This window comes from Octodon degus, unplaced genomic scaffold (genome assembly GCF_000260255.1).
Source record: "Octodon degus isolate 3935 unplaced genomic scaffold, OctDeg1.0 scaffold00197, whole genome shotgun sequence".
In the NCBI taxonomy this organism is placed as follows: Eukaryota; Metazoa; Chordata; class Mammalia; order Rodentia; family Octodontidae; genus Octodon; species Octodon degus.
Genome location: NW_004524773.1, coordinates 2,443,830 through 2,459,357, shown reverse-complemented (window position 1 = coordinate 2,459,357; position 15,528 = coordinate 2,443,830). Strand labels below are relative to the sequence as shown.

Below are 15,528 nucleotides of genomic sequence, written 5' to 3'. Positions count from 1 at the left end.
CTTCCTGCCTGAACCTCTAAGAGTAGTTTCCCTTCCCAGCAGCATTGTCTCTGATCTCATTGGCCAGCGCTGGCCAGCACTCAACCAATCCCTGGCCAGAAGAATGGGATGGGGCAAAACCAGGATGAAGGCTGTTAGTAACTAACGTCCACCTCTGGGTAGCAAAATTGAACTTGGTTCTGACCTTTTGGGTACTGTTTATAAACATGCTGTAATAAGTCTGGACTCTTTTTTCCTTTTTCTTTTGTATTGAGAAGTGAACCCAGAGTGTTCACACTGATCCATGCTCCTCAGTCTTTTTTGTTTTTTTAGATTCAGAGTCTTGGTAAATTGTCCAGGCTGGGCTTGAACTTTCGACCTTCCTGACCCCACCCCCAAGAGTGGTAGGGTTACAGGTGAGGAAAGGACACTTCCTTTTTAATAATGTAAAGGAGAACAAGAGAGAGTGAGATCGAGAATGAGCAAGAGACAGTCAGACAGACAGACAGACAGACAGACAGACAGACAGACAGGCAGACAGACAATCCCCAGCAACTGAAAAATCTAGAACAGCTGGCTCTGCCATATGCCCAGCTGTCAATAACTGCTGAGGCATGACAACCTGGCCCTGGCAGACATGGGAAATCACACAACTAGGACAAGGAGGATGGAGGGGGCACGGGAACCCCGGGTAACCAAGAAATCTTGCAGGATGGGGAGGTGAGGTGAGTCCAAGACCAAGCTCAGTGGTGCTGGTACTGAGCATGGGCGTGTGGGGTCCTGCTGCGGGCTGGCTGCTGCTCGAGGCAGCCCTGTGAGTCAGCGGCAGTCATAGCTCCACACCCAGGGAAGAACCTGAGGCGCACAGAAGTGAAGAGCCCTGGAGCCTGCAGCTGTTCCGTCTCCTTGGATCACATCGGCGCTCACGGAGATCGGAAGTCTGTGATTTCCTCACCTGCCCCAGCCTGGGACAATGCGGCGCCATGACCTCTGACTGGCCATGTCCTGGACACGCATGCTGTAGTGCTGACACCTTGAGCCCCAGCTCAGCATGCTCTTCCACGAGGCCACAAATGCAGCCAGCCCGGCACCACCCGCCCCACATCTCCACGGCAGCACCCATCCCTTTAGAAATTTCTGGAATTATGAAGGCAGCATTCCCTATCTGTGCTGGCCAGTATGACAGCCACTAACACAGCATTACTGAGCAGCTGGAAGTCTGCGAGACTCAACTGTTTCATGCATTTGGTGGTGCATGTCTGTCATCCCAGCACTCAGGGGGCTGAGGCAGGAGGATCTTTCTGAGTTCCAGGCCAGCCTGGGCTACAAAGTGATTTCAAGGCCAACCTGATTTACATAGTAAGACCCTGTCCCCAAAAAGAAGTATATTTAAGTATATAGGAAGCATATTAAATATATTAAATAAAACATACATTTCAAATGGCTATTTTTTTTTACATTTTAAGTGGTTATTTAAATTAACATTAATTAATTGTCATTATTATTGTAGCTAAGGGCTACAATATTAGATAGCTCAAGCCTGGTCTCTCCACCACTCAGGCTCTGACCCAACAGAGTTCAAAGCCAGGCAGAAGCCAGGCATGGTAGTACATGCCTGTAATCCCAGAACTCAGGAGACTGAGGCAGAAGGATCATTGTGAGTTCGAGACCAGCCTGGGACACAAAGTGAGCTCAAGACCAACCTAAACTGCATAGCAAGACCCTTTCTTTAAAAAAAGACAAAAAAAAAAAAAAAAAAAAAAAAACAGGCAGTGTGTGGCAGTAGGTGGTTACAACCACATCTGCAACCCCGCCTGGGCAGTTTAGCCAGACCTGTCCTATCTGAAAAATTAAATACAAAGGACTGGGGCTGGTGAGATGGCTCAGTGGTCTAAAGCACCTACTTAGAACAAGCTAAGCTAAGCAAAAGCACAGGGACCGCGGTTCAATCCCCAGCACCACATGCCAGCCAGCCCCGCCCCCTGGTGGACTGAGCTGGCCACACACACACACAATTAATTAATTAATTAATTAATTTTAAAAAAGAAAAGATTATAAATGTAAATCTTTTTTTAAAATTCAAAAAAAAAATACTAAGGACGTAGCTCAGCACTCTCTAAGGGCACAATTAATCCTGTCCACCTCCCCAGCCGGGCACCCACACCCAAGCACGCGCACACACACACACAGGCACACAGGCACACAGGCGCATGCCGGCATCTGCCTACTCCGCCCTCCAGCTGCCCAGGAGCACGCAGCTTGCTCAATGCCCCTGCCGTCTCGGCCTCCACCTCTGCCTACACTGTCACACAGCCAAACGCTCACCCCACCCCACGCCACCCATCATCTGTCCCATTTCTGTGCCATTCCAGGTCTCAGCTGAGCTGGTGCTTCCTCCAGGAAGCCCTCCCAGCCCACCAGCCCAGGCAGGCATCCCTGGGGCTCTCCTCGGCTACTGGGATGACCCCTCTGGGTCCCCATCACCTGGGTCTCCTACAGGACAGTGAGCCCTCTGAGGACTGAGGGCCGGCTGAAGGGCTCTGTCATCACAGTCTCGTGCAAGTGGGCACAGGAAACATACGCTGGAATGAATGAATGCTTCTGAAAAAACTAAGAAGCCAGGCATGGTAGTGCTTGTCCGTAATCCCAGGCCCCTGGGAAGATCACAAGCTCAAGGTCAGCCTGGGGGACTGAGCAATTGAACAAGATCCTCTCTCTGAATAAAAAACAAAGAAAAGGTGGGGATGTAACTCAGTGCAAAAACCCTGCATTCAATCCCTACTACTAAAAAAGGGAGGGGGAAGTGAAGTACTTTAGAGTGAGCCAGCCCTGGGTGCTGTGCCACCTCTACCTCTCCCCCCTGGAAGATGTGCCTGTCTCCCTAGGCCTCAGTCCCCCCATCCATGAAATGGGCACAGTGCTGTGCAGCAGCTGTCATGAGAGATTGAGTGGTAGAGGATTGCTCAACCTGAGGCTGCAGTGACAGTGTCTGGGATCACCCACAGTCCTGCTGATGGGAAAAAGAGGTTGAAGGGACCAAGGAGGAGCCTGGGGAAGCCCAGCAAGTTCCCAGACACCCTGGGAAACTGGTTCAGCCAGTGTCACTGCTGCTGTCAGACACATAAGCCAGGCTGTGGAAGGCAGTGCGGAAGCTGGGCTGGCTTCAGGTGTCCTGAGGATCCCACCCGGCCCTGAGCTCCACTGAGCTGGGCTGCTTCAGTGAGCCAGCCCTGGCACCTGGCCCCCCTGGCACCTGACCGTGGCCCTTGGCATCGCCATAGGAACTAAGATGGAGATGTTCATGGGAACCCTGGGCTGCTTCTCAATGGGGTTCCTGTTATCAGGTAAGGAGGGGACAACCTCAGAGGGCTGGGGGTCACAAGGGACTTAGCCCCAACAGAAGCTTCCCCAGAAGGAAGGGGAGATGCTGGGGAGAGGAAACGATCACAGTGAGCTGCTTGGGGCGGTAGAATCATAGCTTCATCCTTCTTTTGTGTTTTCATATTTTGAGACAGTGTCTCTGTAGTTTAGGCTGGTCTCCAGCTCTCCATGTGGCACAAGCGGCCTCAAATTTGTGGCAATCCTCCTGCCTCAGCCTCCCAAATTCTGGGATTACAGGCATGCACAACCACACCTGGTTATCCTCATTTTATCTGTGGAATGTTCTAGGATGTGAACAGGAATTTATTTGTTTTTAGTTCTCTGCTGTATCCCACTGCTGAGAAATCTAGGGAATATATATATATATATATATGAATATTGAATATATATATATATTCATATATATATGAATATGAATATATATGATATATATATATATATATGATCACTGGAATGGTTGGTTGGTATAGTAGTTATTTGTATTAAATGTATTATATATATTAAATGTATTATATATACATTGTAAGTATTGGTTTAAGAAAGTCCAAGCATTTCGGGGCAAGCCACACAGCATCTCAGGGCAGAATAATCTTCTGGACCAATGGGATGGCACATCTGTGGTGTCAGTACCGATTTTAATGTCTGCATGCAGAGCAGGCATCGCTAATCAATGCCAGCACTGCCTTCAGCACACAGTGCTAGGAGTTCTTGCCCCAGACCAGGATCTCTGGGGAGGAGAATGCGTGGCTCTGCCCAACACGCCCCATCTCAAGCTGTCCCCATAACTTCCTCCAGCCTCCGTCCTGGCCCTCTGGCTGCCTCAAGGTATCCAGGCAGCTCTCCGCATCCAGAAGATTCCAGAGCAGCCTCAAAAGAACCAGAACCTCTTCCTGTCCGTCCAGGGTGTCCCCGGCACCTTTCAAGACGTCATCTGGTACCTGGGCGAGGAGGCTGATGGAGGCACGAGGCTGTTCTCCTACATCCCCGGGCTCCCGCGGCCCCAGAGGGATGGTAACGCTATGGGTCAGCGAGACATCGTTGGCTTCTCCAACGGTTCCATGCTGCTGAGGCGTGCCCAGCCTTCAGACAGCGGCACCTACCAAGTCGCCATCACCGTCAACCCCGACTGGACCATGAGGGCCAAGACCACAGTCCGGGTGGCCGGTGAGTGCCAGGGGCCTGGAGGAGGAGGTGGGAAAGTTGAGGGGTGCAGGTGGTGCTGTCAGTCAGGCCCAGCACAAAGCACCGTTCATCTGTTCTCCTCCTGCCTAGCAACACATACTGACCGCGCACCCTGCAGGCCATGTCTCTATATTTTGAGACCGAGTTGGACTAAACTGTCCACCCTAGGCTCGCACTTGTGATTGCCCTTGCACGCCCCAGAGTGCTGGGGTTACAGGGGGGCCACTGTGTCCCATGTGGTCTCTCGTCCTCAGCACCCTGACATTTCTGAGTATTCTGGAGCAGTGAGCAGTGCCTTGCAGAGGGGGTCTGCAGCACCTGTGACCCCCACTCACCACACACCAGGGGCGCCTTGCTAGCTATGACAACCAACGACATCTCCAGATTTGTGTCCCAGAACAAAATCACCCCTTTGAGAACCACTGTCCAAGAGTAATTTATTTTTACCTTCAAACAACTGCTCAAGCGGGGTAAGATGGTGCACACCTGTCAGCCTTAGACTCCGGGAGGCTGAGGCAGGAGGATGCCGCTGGTTTGAGGTCAGCCTGGCTTTGAGGCCCTGTCTCAAGCAAACAGAAAAAGTACATGGGGCAGGCATGATGTGGAAAGGAGGTCTTCGAGGCAGCGTGACTACAGAGGTGACACGTGAAACAGCCCGGGAGAAAGTGGTTGAGGGAAGGAGGTGTTATAGCCTGAATATTTGTTTCCTACCTCAAAAGTCATGCGTTGACATGCTAACCCCAGGGTGACGACGGCATTACAAGGTGGGGTCTTTGACATTTCCGTCTTGTTCTGTGGTGCCGGGGATGACCGCTGGGCCTCGTGCATGCTGGGGAAGCGCCCTGCCACTGAGCACTGGCCCCCGCCCAAAAGCCCCAGCTCTGAGAGGTGACCAGCTGGGCAGGGTGCAGAGCCTGTGAGTGGAATCAGTGTCCCTAGAAAGAGGCCCACGGGAGCCCGGCGACTCCGTGATCATGTGAGGCCACAGCGAAGAGGGTCGTTAGGGAAACTGACCCCGCCGGGCTGGGTGTTTTGTGCCTTCGCGGCTGAAGTCACTCGAAAACCAGAAAACCCTGAACCAGAAACAGAGAACCGCTCGTGAGTACCCCGTGGAGGGCGTGCGTGCGCTGGCCGGGATGTCACGCTGCCCTGTCACCTGCAGAGAAGCAGGAGGACCCGCCCGCCCCTGCAGCCGCACACCTGCCCGTGAACACCGGCATCGTGGTGGCCGCCACCGTGGGGCCTCTGGCCGCCTTGGCCCTGCTCATCAGCGGCATGGTCTGCCTCCTGGTTCTGAGGGGCCGCAGGGGACAGAACTCCAGGTACCGCCCTGTGGAAGGGAGGGAGGGACCAGGCCCCACACCACCCCATCCTATCCTCCTAGGGGGCTGTCTAGCCTCCCTCACTATCCTGATGTGGCTCCTCCCGTGAACCCCCAGGGTGACGGCCACAGGAAAGCCAGAGCTGAGCGCCCATCCTGACACTGGTAAGCAGGAGCCTGGTTCCCACCGCCCGCCCTTCCCCGGGCCTCTCCATGCCTCCTCCCGGCCCAGCCAGGCCCCACCCCAAACCTGCCCTTCCTCCCTCCACTGCGCCAGGCTCCTGTCCACCACACAGGCCAGAGTCAGCACAGGGGCCCCACCCCAGCTCCTCTGCTCCAGCACCCTCCGTGGCTCCCCTTTCCCCCTGGAAGAGCTCAGCCTCCTTAACGTAGTTCTCGAGGACCCTCACAAACCACCCTCACTGTCCTTCCTGGTCTCTTGTCTTGTATGGGACTTGCTCCTTCCAGGTAATCCGGATCACGCACGCACGCACGCAGGCACGCACGCAGCCAAGGTTCCTAGAGCCTGGCCCCGTCACTCCCTCCCCGCCAGGTCTCTCCCCTCTACCTTCCTGAGGTTTCCATTCTTCCCGAACCCACACTGGCCTCCAACCCTGAGCACCCTGAGCTGCCCTGGTCACCACAGTGTCCCCAGCACGTGGTCCAGCAAGAGGAGAGCCTGAGTGAATGAATCCGTGACTGTCACACACCACCCTTAGCTGCTCTTTCCCCTTGACCTGTGCTGCAGGTGACAACATCTATGAAGTGATGCCACCTCCAGTCACCCTGGTGTCCCCCCATAGTGGCGTGGAGCCCATGACCTCAGCGACGGTGAGTCCCATCACCACCCTCTTCCCTAAAGCTGGCTTCCAACAGTAGCCCCCTCTGAGCTGCTGGCAGCACCTTGGGGTGCCTTGGCATCTGATTTGGAAACCATAGCTCTGTCTGTCTCTCACTCTTCCTCCCTCTCCCTCTGTCTCTCTCACCATTTTTTTTTTCTTCGTGGTACCAGAGATCAAACCTGGGACCTTGTGCTTGCTGATGGGAAGGAGGGAGGGATGTTAAATAAGTTGTTCACATCATAAAAAGAGAAGCTTACCAGGCAAAGGCTGCAAGCTGAGAAGCCAGATGTGGCCTGGAGGCTGAGTCTTCTGGGTGACTGGGCCACCGAGGGTGCCCTTGTCAGAGGGGGACTGTGACATGTGGCGAAGTGGCTTCCTTTGCCCAAGAGCACCATGGTCAGGGGAAAGAGGAGCAGTGGGGACTTTGAATCCAGGCCTCATGATACCTGAGGTCAAAGACTGGACACAGGAGCTGGGCAGGCATGTTGAACACCTGTGATCCCAGCTATTCAGGAGGCTGAGGCAGGAGGATCACAAGTTTGACCCCAGCCTGGGTAATTTAGGGACTTAGCAAGATCCTATCTCAGAATGAAAATTGCAAAGGGCTGGTGATATGGCACAGTGCAAAGGCCCTGGAGTCAGTGCCCAGCACCAAAAAAGAAAAGTAAAGCAAGGAGAGGGACGAGGCAGTCAGGTGCCCCATTCAGCCGCACTCCTCCCTTGCAGCCCCCCACCTTGCCCACACGCCTGCAGCCAGAGCCGGAGAATCAGCACTACCAGGTGTGGAGGGGACTTGGGGACCCAGGACCCAGGGAAGGGTGGAGGGGGTCTATCCCTCATCTCTCCACTGCCCTCCCAAGCTGGAAGGATCCAGCCTCCGGGGAACGCCCTGGGAAGATCCCTCCCCGCACCTAAGGTCTCCACCTCTGTGCATCTGGGCCCTGCATTCACAGGAGGGACAAGGCCCAGAGAGGGAAGGGCTGCTGGGTCACACGGCGGCCAGGGCCCGGTAGACCTTGGCTCAGGGACCCATTCCTCCCCTCCTCCTCCTCCAATCCTAATCCCTCTCTCCAATCCCAGGACTTGCTGCACCCTGACCCTGCCCCTTACTGCCAGCTGGCACCCACGTCCTCTTGAGGGCTCTGGGGAGCCAGGCTGTCCTGGATTAGGGGTGCACATTGCAGAGAAGACCCGGAAGGACAAGGCCATCAGGATCTGGTGAGGTGGACTTGGTCACACAAAGGCTCTGCATAGGACAGAGTGGTGAGGAGACAGGGCAATGACAGGCCCAGCTCCTCAGTCAGCCTTGAGTCTGCAGGAGTCGGCACCACCTCCTCTGGGCCACAGCCAGAGCCAGATATCTGGGTGGCCCCACCGCGGAATCTGCTGCCAACTTCTGGGTGTCACCACCACCTCTGAGGGCAGAGCCCTGCTCCCGTCTTGAGTGTGGGCTCAGCTTATGGCCCTTTGATTCATTCACTCAGCAATAAATGAGTCCTCGCTGTCCACAGGCAATGTGGAGACCCTCGGAGTTCGGGCAGGAAACACAACAGACGCAAACCCCTGCTGTCCTGGAAGAACCCTGGCACAGGGGCAAGGACCCAAAAGCAAAACAACTACCTCACACTCACACCAGGGAAGATAGAGGAGGGACGAGGACCCAGAGATTGGAACTAGGGAGAGCAGAGAAGGCTTCACTGAAAAGGTGACAAAGGAGGGAAAGAAGGACCCATGGGGTTCTAGAGGGAGAGCATTCCAGCCAGCGGGAGCAGCAGGCTCGAGGCCCTGAGGAGGGGTGTACAGAAGAGCAGAGGAGGACGGCGTGGTGGAGGCAGAGAGGGGAAAGGGAAAAGGATGGAAACTGAAGTCGCAGAGATGGGGCAGATCGTGCAGGGCCAGGTCAGATACAAGCCCGTAACCCCAGCACATAGGAGGCTGAGGCAGGAGGATCCTCATTAGCAATCTGGAGAGATCTTGTCTCAAGATTTAAGAGCTGAAAATGAGTTGAGGGTGTAGCTCAGTGGGAAGGCCCTGGGTTCAGTCCCCAGCACTGAAAGAAAAAAAAAAAAAACAGTGGGGGGGGGGCTGTGGGGTTAAAAGAGATTGTGTAACCAAATAATGGTCACTCAAATGACAGTAATGTGACCTCAGATGACAAAAGATTGCAGCTGTGCTTGCACACAGGGTCTGGAGATGGGGAGGTGACCCTGAATTTCCCAAGTGGCCCCCATATGTCATCAGAAGCCCCTTCAGAGAGGAACAAGGAGAGAGTCAGAGCCAGAAGAAACTGTGACCACAACAGGAGCAGAGCCTGACAGGACACAGCTTCAAGGCAGGAAAGGGACCGCAGCCAGGCCACTCCCCCGAGTCAGAGTACTGCCTTGTAAGACAGTTCCCATCAGCCTTGAGAGCTGTGATGACACAGGGCCCTCTAGAAGCAGAAAAGGCAAGAACACGGCTTCCCTCCCCAAGTTTCCCGGATGCTCCCAGGCCTGCTGACACCTTCTGATACACCAGAGAGACGCACTGTTTGTTTGTTTTTGTTTTGTGACAGGGTCCATGTAGCCTAGGCCGACCTTGAACTCACTATGTAGCTCAGATGGTCCTCAAAATCTTGCCAGTCCTCCTGCCTCAGCCTTCAGGGGAGTACTGGGATTACAGGTGTGCTCCACCATGCCCAACGAGATCATTTTAGACGCTGGGCCATCTAAAGTGTAAAATAATAAATACATGTTGTTTTAAAAAGGAAATTCTTTTTTTATTTTTATTTTTGGCAGAACCCGGGATTGAGCTCAGGCCCTTGCACTTGCCAGGGAAGCACTTATTCCACTGAGCCATCTCCCCAGCCCCAATACATGTTGTTTTAAATCACTTAGTTTGTGGCACTTTGTTCCAGCAGCTGTAAGAAAGTAATGTAGGGGGGCTGGTGAGATGGCTCAGTGGTCTAAAGCACCTACTTAGAGCAAGCTTAGCAAAGCACAGGGACCACGGTTCCATCCCCCAGCACCACATGCCAGCCAGCCCCGCCCCCTGGTGGGCTGAGCTGGCCACACACACACACACACACACACACACACACACACACACACAAATAAATAAAATTAAAAAAAAAAAAGAAAGAAAGTAATGTAGGGGGCTGGCCAGATAGCTCAGCAGGGTAAAGCGCCTGCTTAGGCAGACTCAGAAACTGGGGTTCCATCCCCGGCCTCCCACGCGGGCCCCACCCCCGGGGCACGCTGAGATGAGGAGTGAGACTGGGTGTTGTGGCCTAGGCTTGTAATCCAGGCTCTTGGGAGGCTGAAAACAGGAAGATCAGAGCTGTGTAGTGAGACCCTGTGCTAAACACATTAAATTTAAAAAAAATTTTAAAAAGCACCAAGTGGTTGCAATGTGCTCAAATTTTAGGGCTTTGTCGGATAGCTCAGTTGTTTAAAGCGCCGCTTGGGCAAATGCAGTCAGGCTCATAGGGCCGCAGTTCAATTCCCAGCTCCAGAAGCTGCGCCAGACTCGCCCTTAAGGCAGCCTGAAGTAACCCCCAAAAAAGTAGAGGGTGAGGAAGAATTCTCAGGAGGGGAAGTCACAGCTCAGGCTGGGCAGGGACTTCTCCATCTGCAGCCTTTCAAAACAGCTGAGGCCTGCCCTTTGGAGCTCCTTCAAACATGATCATCCAGGGTTCAAGGATCCAGTCTCTGTTAATTTTGAGCCAAGACAAAGAAACTCACAAGCCTCCCATTTTCTGTTCTAGCCACTGCTTACTAAGCCTGGATATCCAGTCTCTCCTTTTCCTTGGAGTTTTCAACCAGGCATGTGGCTGGCTGCCTATTATAACATAAAAACTACATTTCCCAGGAGTCCTTGCAGCTATATGTGGTCATGTGACTAACTGCAGGCCAATGAAGTGTAAGCAGAAGACACGGGTAGTTCTTAGGTCCTGTCTTTCATGGGAGAGGAATCCCTCCTCGTCTGGTTTTCCTTTCCCCGGGGAAACACATGAAGAACACATGGGATAATGGGAGCCGAGTTTGTGTGGCTGAGGGCAACGCCCTGAGGGAGAGCACAGCCAAGTGAGAGAGAGATTCTGTCACCCCCTGCGCCTTTAAATTCTAATTTCATATAACCGAACCTCCAACTTGGCAGCGTCTTCAGCACTCAGGTCTGTGAGCTTCACTGCCAGAGCAAGTCACGTGGTACAAGCTAATGTCGCACTGGGCAAGAGCGCTCCTAACGTGTACCCCAGAAGAGGGCGCTCTGGAGGCTGGTACAAGCTACTCAGTGACTACATTATTAGGATTCAAACTCAAACCCAGGCAACTGCGCTGCTTTCTGAAGAGACAGAGGGCCGTCTTTCCACTCCCTGACCCTTTGCTCACGCAGCAGACACAGGACTGGACCATCCAGGAGCACAAGAATGAAAGGATACTTGGAACAAAACAGCACCTGGGAGCTTCCAGGGAGGCAGAGATGGTGGAGAGCTGACCTCTCCGCGGGGCAAACCACAGGCCAGCGACCAGCAAGGAATATGGCACCATGAGTGAACGGAGATCACAGCAGCATCATTACAAGCGCCCAAGGTAGGCACAACCTGGGCAGCCAGCAGCGCATGGATGGATGAACAAAACGTGGATGGGTTGGGTAAGGGGGTCCAACCCAAGTCCTTCACACAGAGCCACTCACCAACCTTTCAGATTTTTATTTTAAGCCAGAATCTCACTAGGTCATTGAGTGGCCCGGACCTGGGTTCACACTTGCGGTCTTCTCGCCTCAGCCTCCCAGAGTGCTGGCAAAACTGTGGTAGTGTGCAGAGAAATGATACTCAGCTCCAGAAGGGAGCAAAACTCAGACGCGTGCGGCAGCACCGAAGAAGAAACATAACACTAAATTCAAGCAGCCTCCACGAAAGCCACACATCATACAGTCCACATCTGTGCAGAGTCCACAGGAGACAAGTCCATAGAGAATGCAGGGGAGTGGAGGCCAGGGGCTGGGAGGGGGCACAGAGGGTGACTGCTAATGGCGGTGGGATAATGACAGATTTTTCAGTTGGGTGCAGAGATGTTGCCCAACTCCATGGATTCACTGAAAGCCTCTGACATCTACCCACTAAAGCCATGGATTAAATGATTAAGGTTTACACTTTGAAAGCCCAGCATGGTGCTGGCCACACCATCCCTCCGGAGACTGAGTCAGGAGAATTGCCACAAGTTCGAGGCCAGCCTAGGCTACATAGTGAATTCAAGACCAGCCTGAACTACATATGGAGACCCTCTCTCAAAAGCACAAAAAATAATATGATAAAATAAAATAACGTAAGGAGGGAAAGAAGAAAGTAGGGAGGAGAGGAAGGAACAAGGGTCTGAGAGCCCAGTCTTGAGTCCATCGCCTGCTGGAGGGAAAGGGCAGCTGGAGGCCTAGGCTAAGGAGAGGGGAGACAGTGTGCCTTGCAGCCCCTGACGCTTTGTCACCCCGGGAATGTCACTGGTGATCACTGGTCAGCGTTGGTGTCCGCAGGGTGGGTCCTCCACCCTCGGGCAGCCAGGCCGCCTGGAGTCTTGCTGGCCAGCAGGGGGCGCCAGAGGAGCGCCCTGACTTCAGACTGGTGCCCGGCCCTGCCCCTCCACCCACCCCTAGCTTCGCACCTTAAGCATGGTGTCCCCAGAGCGCACGGGCACCTCCCTCACCCACCCTCGACGCTGCAGACACAGCGGGCCCTCCTGAACCTGACTTTTCATCCCTGCTCCCAGCCTTGGGCCAGGTCGGCTACTGCCTTGGCCTCCTGCCTGTCTCTCGCCTTCTCCAGCCCCAGCGCCAGGCCCAAGGGATCTTTCTAGACTCGACCTGCCTTCTCTGCTCAGAACACTCCGTGGCTTCACAGCCCTGAGAAACCAGGCTGTTCACTGCAGCTTGCACCCTTTGAAGGCCTCAAGGTCCGGGTCTGGGCCTCCATCGTAAGCCCTCCATGCCCACTCTGGTCTGCAGTCCACAGAAATAAGAGACACCATCTCAGTTCCAGGCTCCTGCACCCTCTGTCGCTCTGAATCCCACCCCCCATGCCTGCTTCCTTCGTCCTCCCCAACATCACCTACCTGGCAGCCTCCCTTCATTTACTGGGTGTGTTTATTGAGCAGCTATTGCACACCAAACTCTGTTACATAAACCGGAGGACCAGAGCCATGAAGATAGAGCAGCCCTCCTCAGAGAGCTCATGGCCTGGGGGGATGCTGTGACACCCCATACGCTGAGAAGAATGGGTGACAGACTGGTACAGCTCACTGGCTACCCACCATGCCCTGTGCCAAGTGCTTTTATATTCATTAGCTGATTGTAAGCTCACAGCCGTGAAGAACCCACTCAACAGATGAGGCAACTGAGGCAAAGAAAGGTGAGCTCACAAACTGGGAGGAATGCATGCCTATAATCCCATTGTTTAAGGAAGCTGAGACAGGAGGACCATGAGTTCAGGCCTAGATACAAAGCAAGACCTCATCTCAGGAAAGGAAGAAGGGGCCTGGCATGGTAGCAAACACCTGTAATCACAGCACTCAGGAGGCTGAAGCAGGAGGATCATTGTGAGTTCAAGACCAGCCTGGACTACAAAGTGAGCTCAAGCTCAATATCAGCTTGAGCTGTATATTGAGATCCTGTCTCAAAAAGAAAAAAAAGAGGGCCAGCCGAATAGCTCAGCGAATTAAAGAGCCTGCAAGCAGTCGCAGGGGCCAGGAGTTCGATCCCTGGGCCTGCTGAGACAGCAGTTGAGCCTGGGCATGAGGCACGTACCTGTAATCCCAGCACTTGGAAAGTTGTAAACAGGTGGATCACTCAAGTCTGATCTAATAATGAGACCCTGAACACCCTGTAGACTCTTCCCTAAAATACAAAAAAAAAAAAAAGACCAAAAAAATGGGGGGGGGAGCACAGGGTCTCAATGGACAAGTTGGGAACAGGACCCAAAGTACTATCTTCTGTTCATTTCACTCAAATGTTGGGGTCCACCCAGGTCCATGTACAAGGGTCTGGCCTCTGTGGTAGGATATGGGGAGGACAGCGCTGGCCCGCTGGGGGTCCAGAGGGTGGATTCCAGGCATTTGACCAGTCAACGGGAGACCAGTGTCCCGGACTAAAATGGGGTCTCCTGGACCCCAGGCGATGGCCCCCAAGATCTGCCCGCAGGATCCTCGCTTCCTGAGCTCCTGCCCGGAACGCCACAGGTCTTAGGGCTCCCGAGTTCCCCGGCTTTAGCTCTGTGCTGGAAAATGAGGAAGCGGTGGTGGGAAGGAAGGGGCCAGGCATGACCCAGAGTCATTATGATTCATAGGGAAAACCCTTCCCTTCCGAATTCTACTCCTGTGTGTGCCAAGGGGCATGTGCAAGCCCGCAGGCTCGGGCGACCGGCCAGTGTAAACAGCGGGCAGAGGGGGCCAGTGGTGGCCTCCCCACCCTCTGTGGTGGCATTTGCAGGACAGTGTGGGAGAGCTTGCACCGACTCTCTAGCTGGAGACTGGTGTGTACAAGGCCCTGAGTTCTAACCCTATCACTAAAGGGAAAAAGAAAATTAGGCCAGGCATGGTGACACCTGCTGCAGTCCCAGCACTTGGGAGGCTGAGGCAGGAGAATCGCTGTGAGTTTGAGACCAGTGTGGGCTACAGAGTGAATTAAAGGCCAGTCTGAACTACAAAGCAAGACCCTGTCTCAAAAAAAGAAGGAAGGAAAAGAGGGAGGGAGGAAAGGAAGGAGAGAGAAAGGGGGAGGGGAGGGGAGAGGAATGGAGGGGAGGGGAATAAAAGGGAGGGAGGGGAACAAAGAGGAAGGGAAGGGAGGGGAGAGAGAGTAGCCTTCCCTGCCATTTCTTCTGTGTGTGTGTGTGTGTGGCCAGCTCAGCCCACCAGGGGTGGGGGATTGAACCGCGGTCCCTGTGCTTTGCTAAGCTTGCTCTAAGTAGGTGCTTTAGACCACTGAGCCATCTCACCAGCCCCTTCCCTGCCATTTCTGAGGCAACTGGAAATCCAGTCCCTGACTGGGCACTGGAAGACATTAAGGCAGTATTGGCTTTACTTTCACTTTTTACATAAAATAATGGTTTCGTGAGGGTGTTTGGTTGTTTCTTTGGCAGTAGAGACAGAACCCAGGGCCTTGCCGTGCTAGGGAAGCACTCTACCACTGAGCTACACTCCCAGCGCTTTTTAAAATTTTAATACAGGGTCTCACTAGGTAGCCTAGGCTGATCTGAGACCTATGACTCTTGCCTCAGCCTCCCAAGTAGCGGCAATTACAGGCATGCACCACTGTGGTTGACCCTAGGACACTTTTTTTAAAAAAAATTCCAGGTCTTTTAGAAATAGAGGCAGAAATCACGACGGATAGAAAGTGTCCAGCGGCTAGGATTGGCTTTCCAAGCACCTGGGCCAACGAGGAGTCAGAAATGCTTTGGCAAAAAAGGTTGGGCCTGTGCCGAACATGTGGAAATATTTGTCCTTGTCCTCATTCCCTGAACAATACAGCACAACCACTGTGGACACATCGAGGGCATAGATTAGGTGTCACTAATTAGTCACCTAGAAATGAGCTCAAGTGTACAAGTGTTCATGGGGCCGTGGCTCTGCACGAACAGTTGCCACTGATACAAGGGACTGGAACATCCGGGAGTTTCAGCAGCTGAGGGGTCTTGGGCAGATGCCCTCTGGCCACCCAGGGACCACTACACCCAGGGGAGACTGTATACCCAGAGGGGCAGCAGGCACACCTGGCCTGAGCTGGGGTGGGGAGCCAAAGTGGGACAGTTTTGTCCCTCCATGCTTGATGAATGTGTGACACTTTCCATTACATATA

At 53.7% G+C, this 15,528-nt stretch overlaps 1 protein-coding gene across 1 annotated transcript; it reads left to right on the top strand.

Annotated features, from left to right (window-relative positions):
• The first annotated feature begins 3,268 nt into the window (after positions 1-3,268).
• Positions 3,269-7,842, top strand: Ceacam19 (carcinoembryonic antigen related cell adhesion molecule 19). The gene is made up of 7 exons (XM_004644416.1): positions 3,269-3,323; positions 4,156-4,524; positions 5,705-5,864; positions 5,982-6,028; positions 6,612-6,694; positions 7,432-7,485; positions 7,786-7,842. Exons 1-7 carry the CDS (start codon positions 3,269-3,271, stop codon positions 7,840-7,842), a joined length of 825 nt encoding a protein of 274 aa, XP_004644473.1.
• Positions 7,843-15,528: the final 7,686 nt, after the last annotated feature.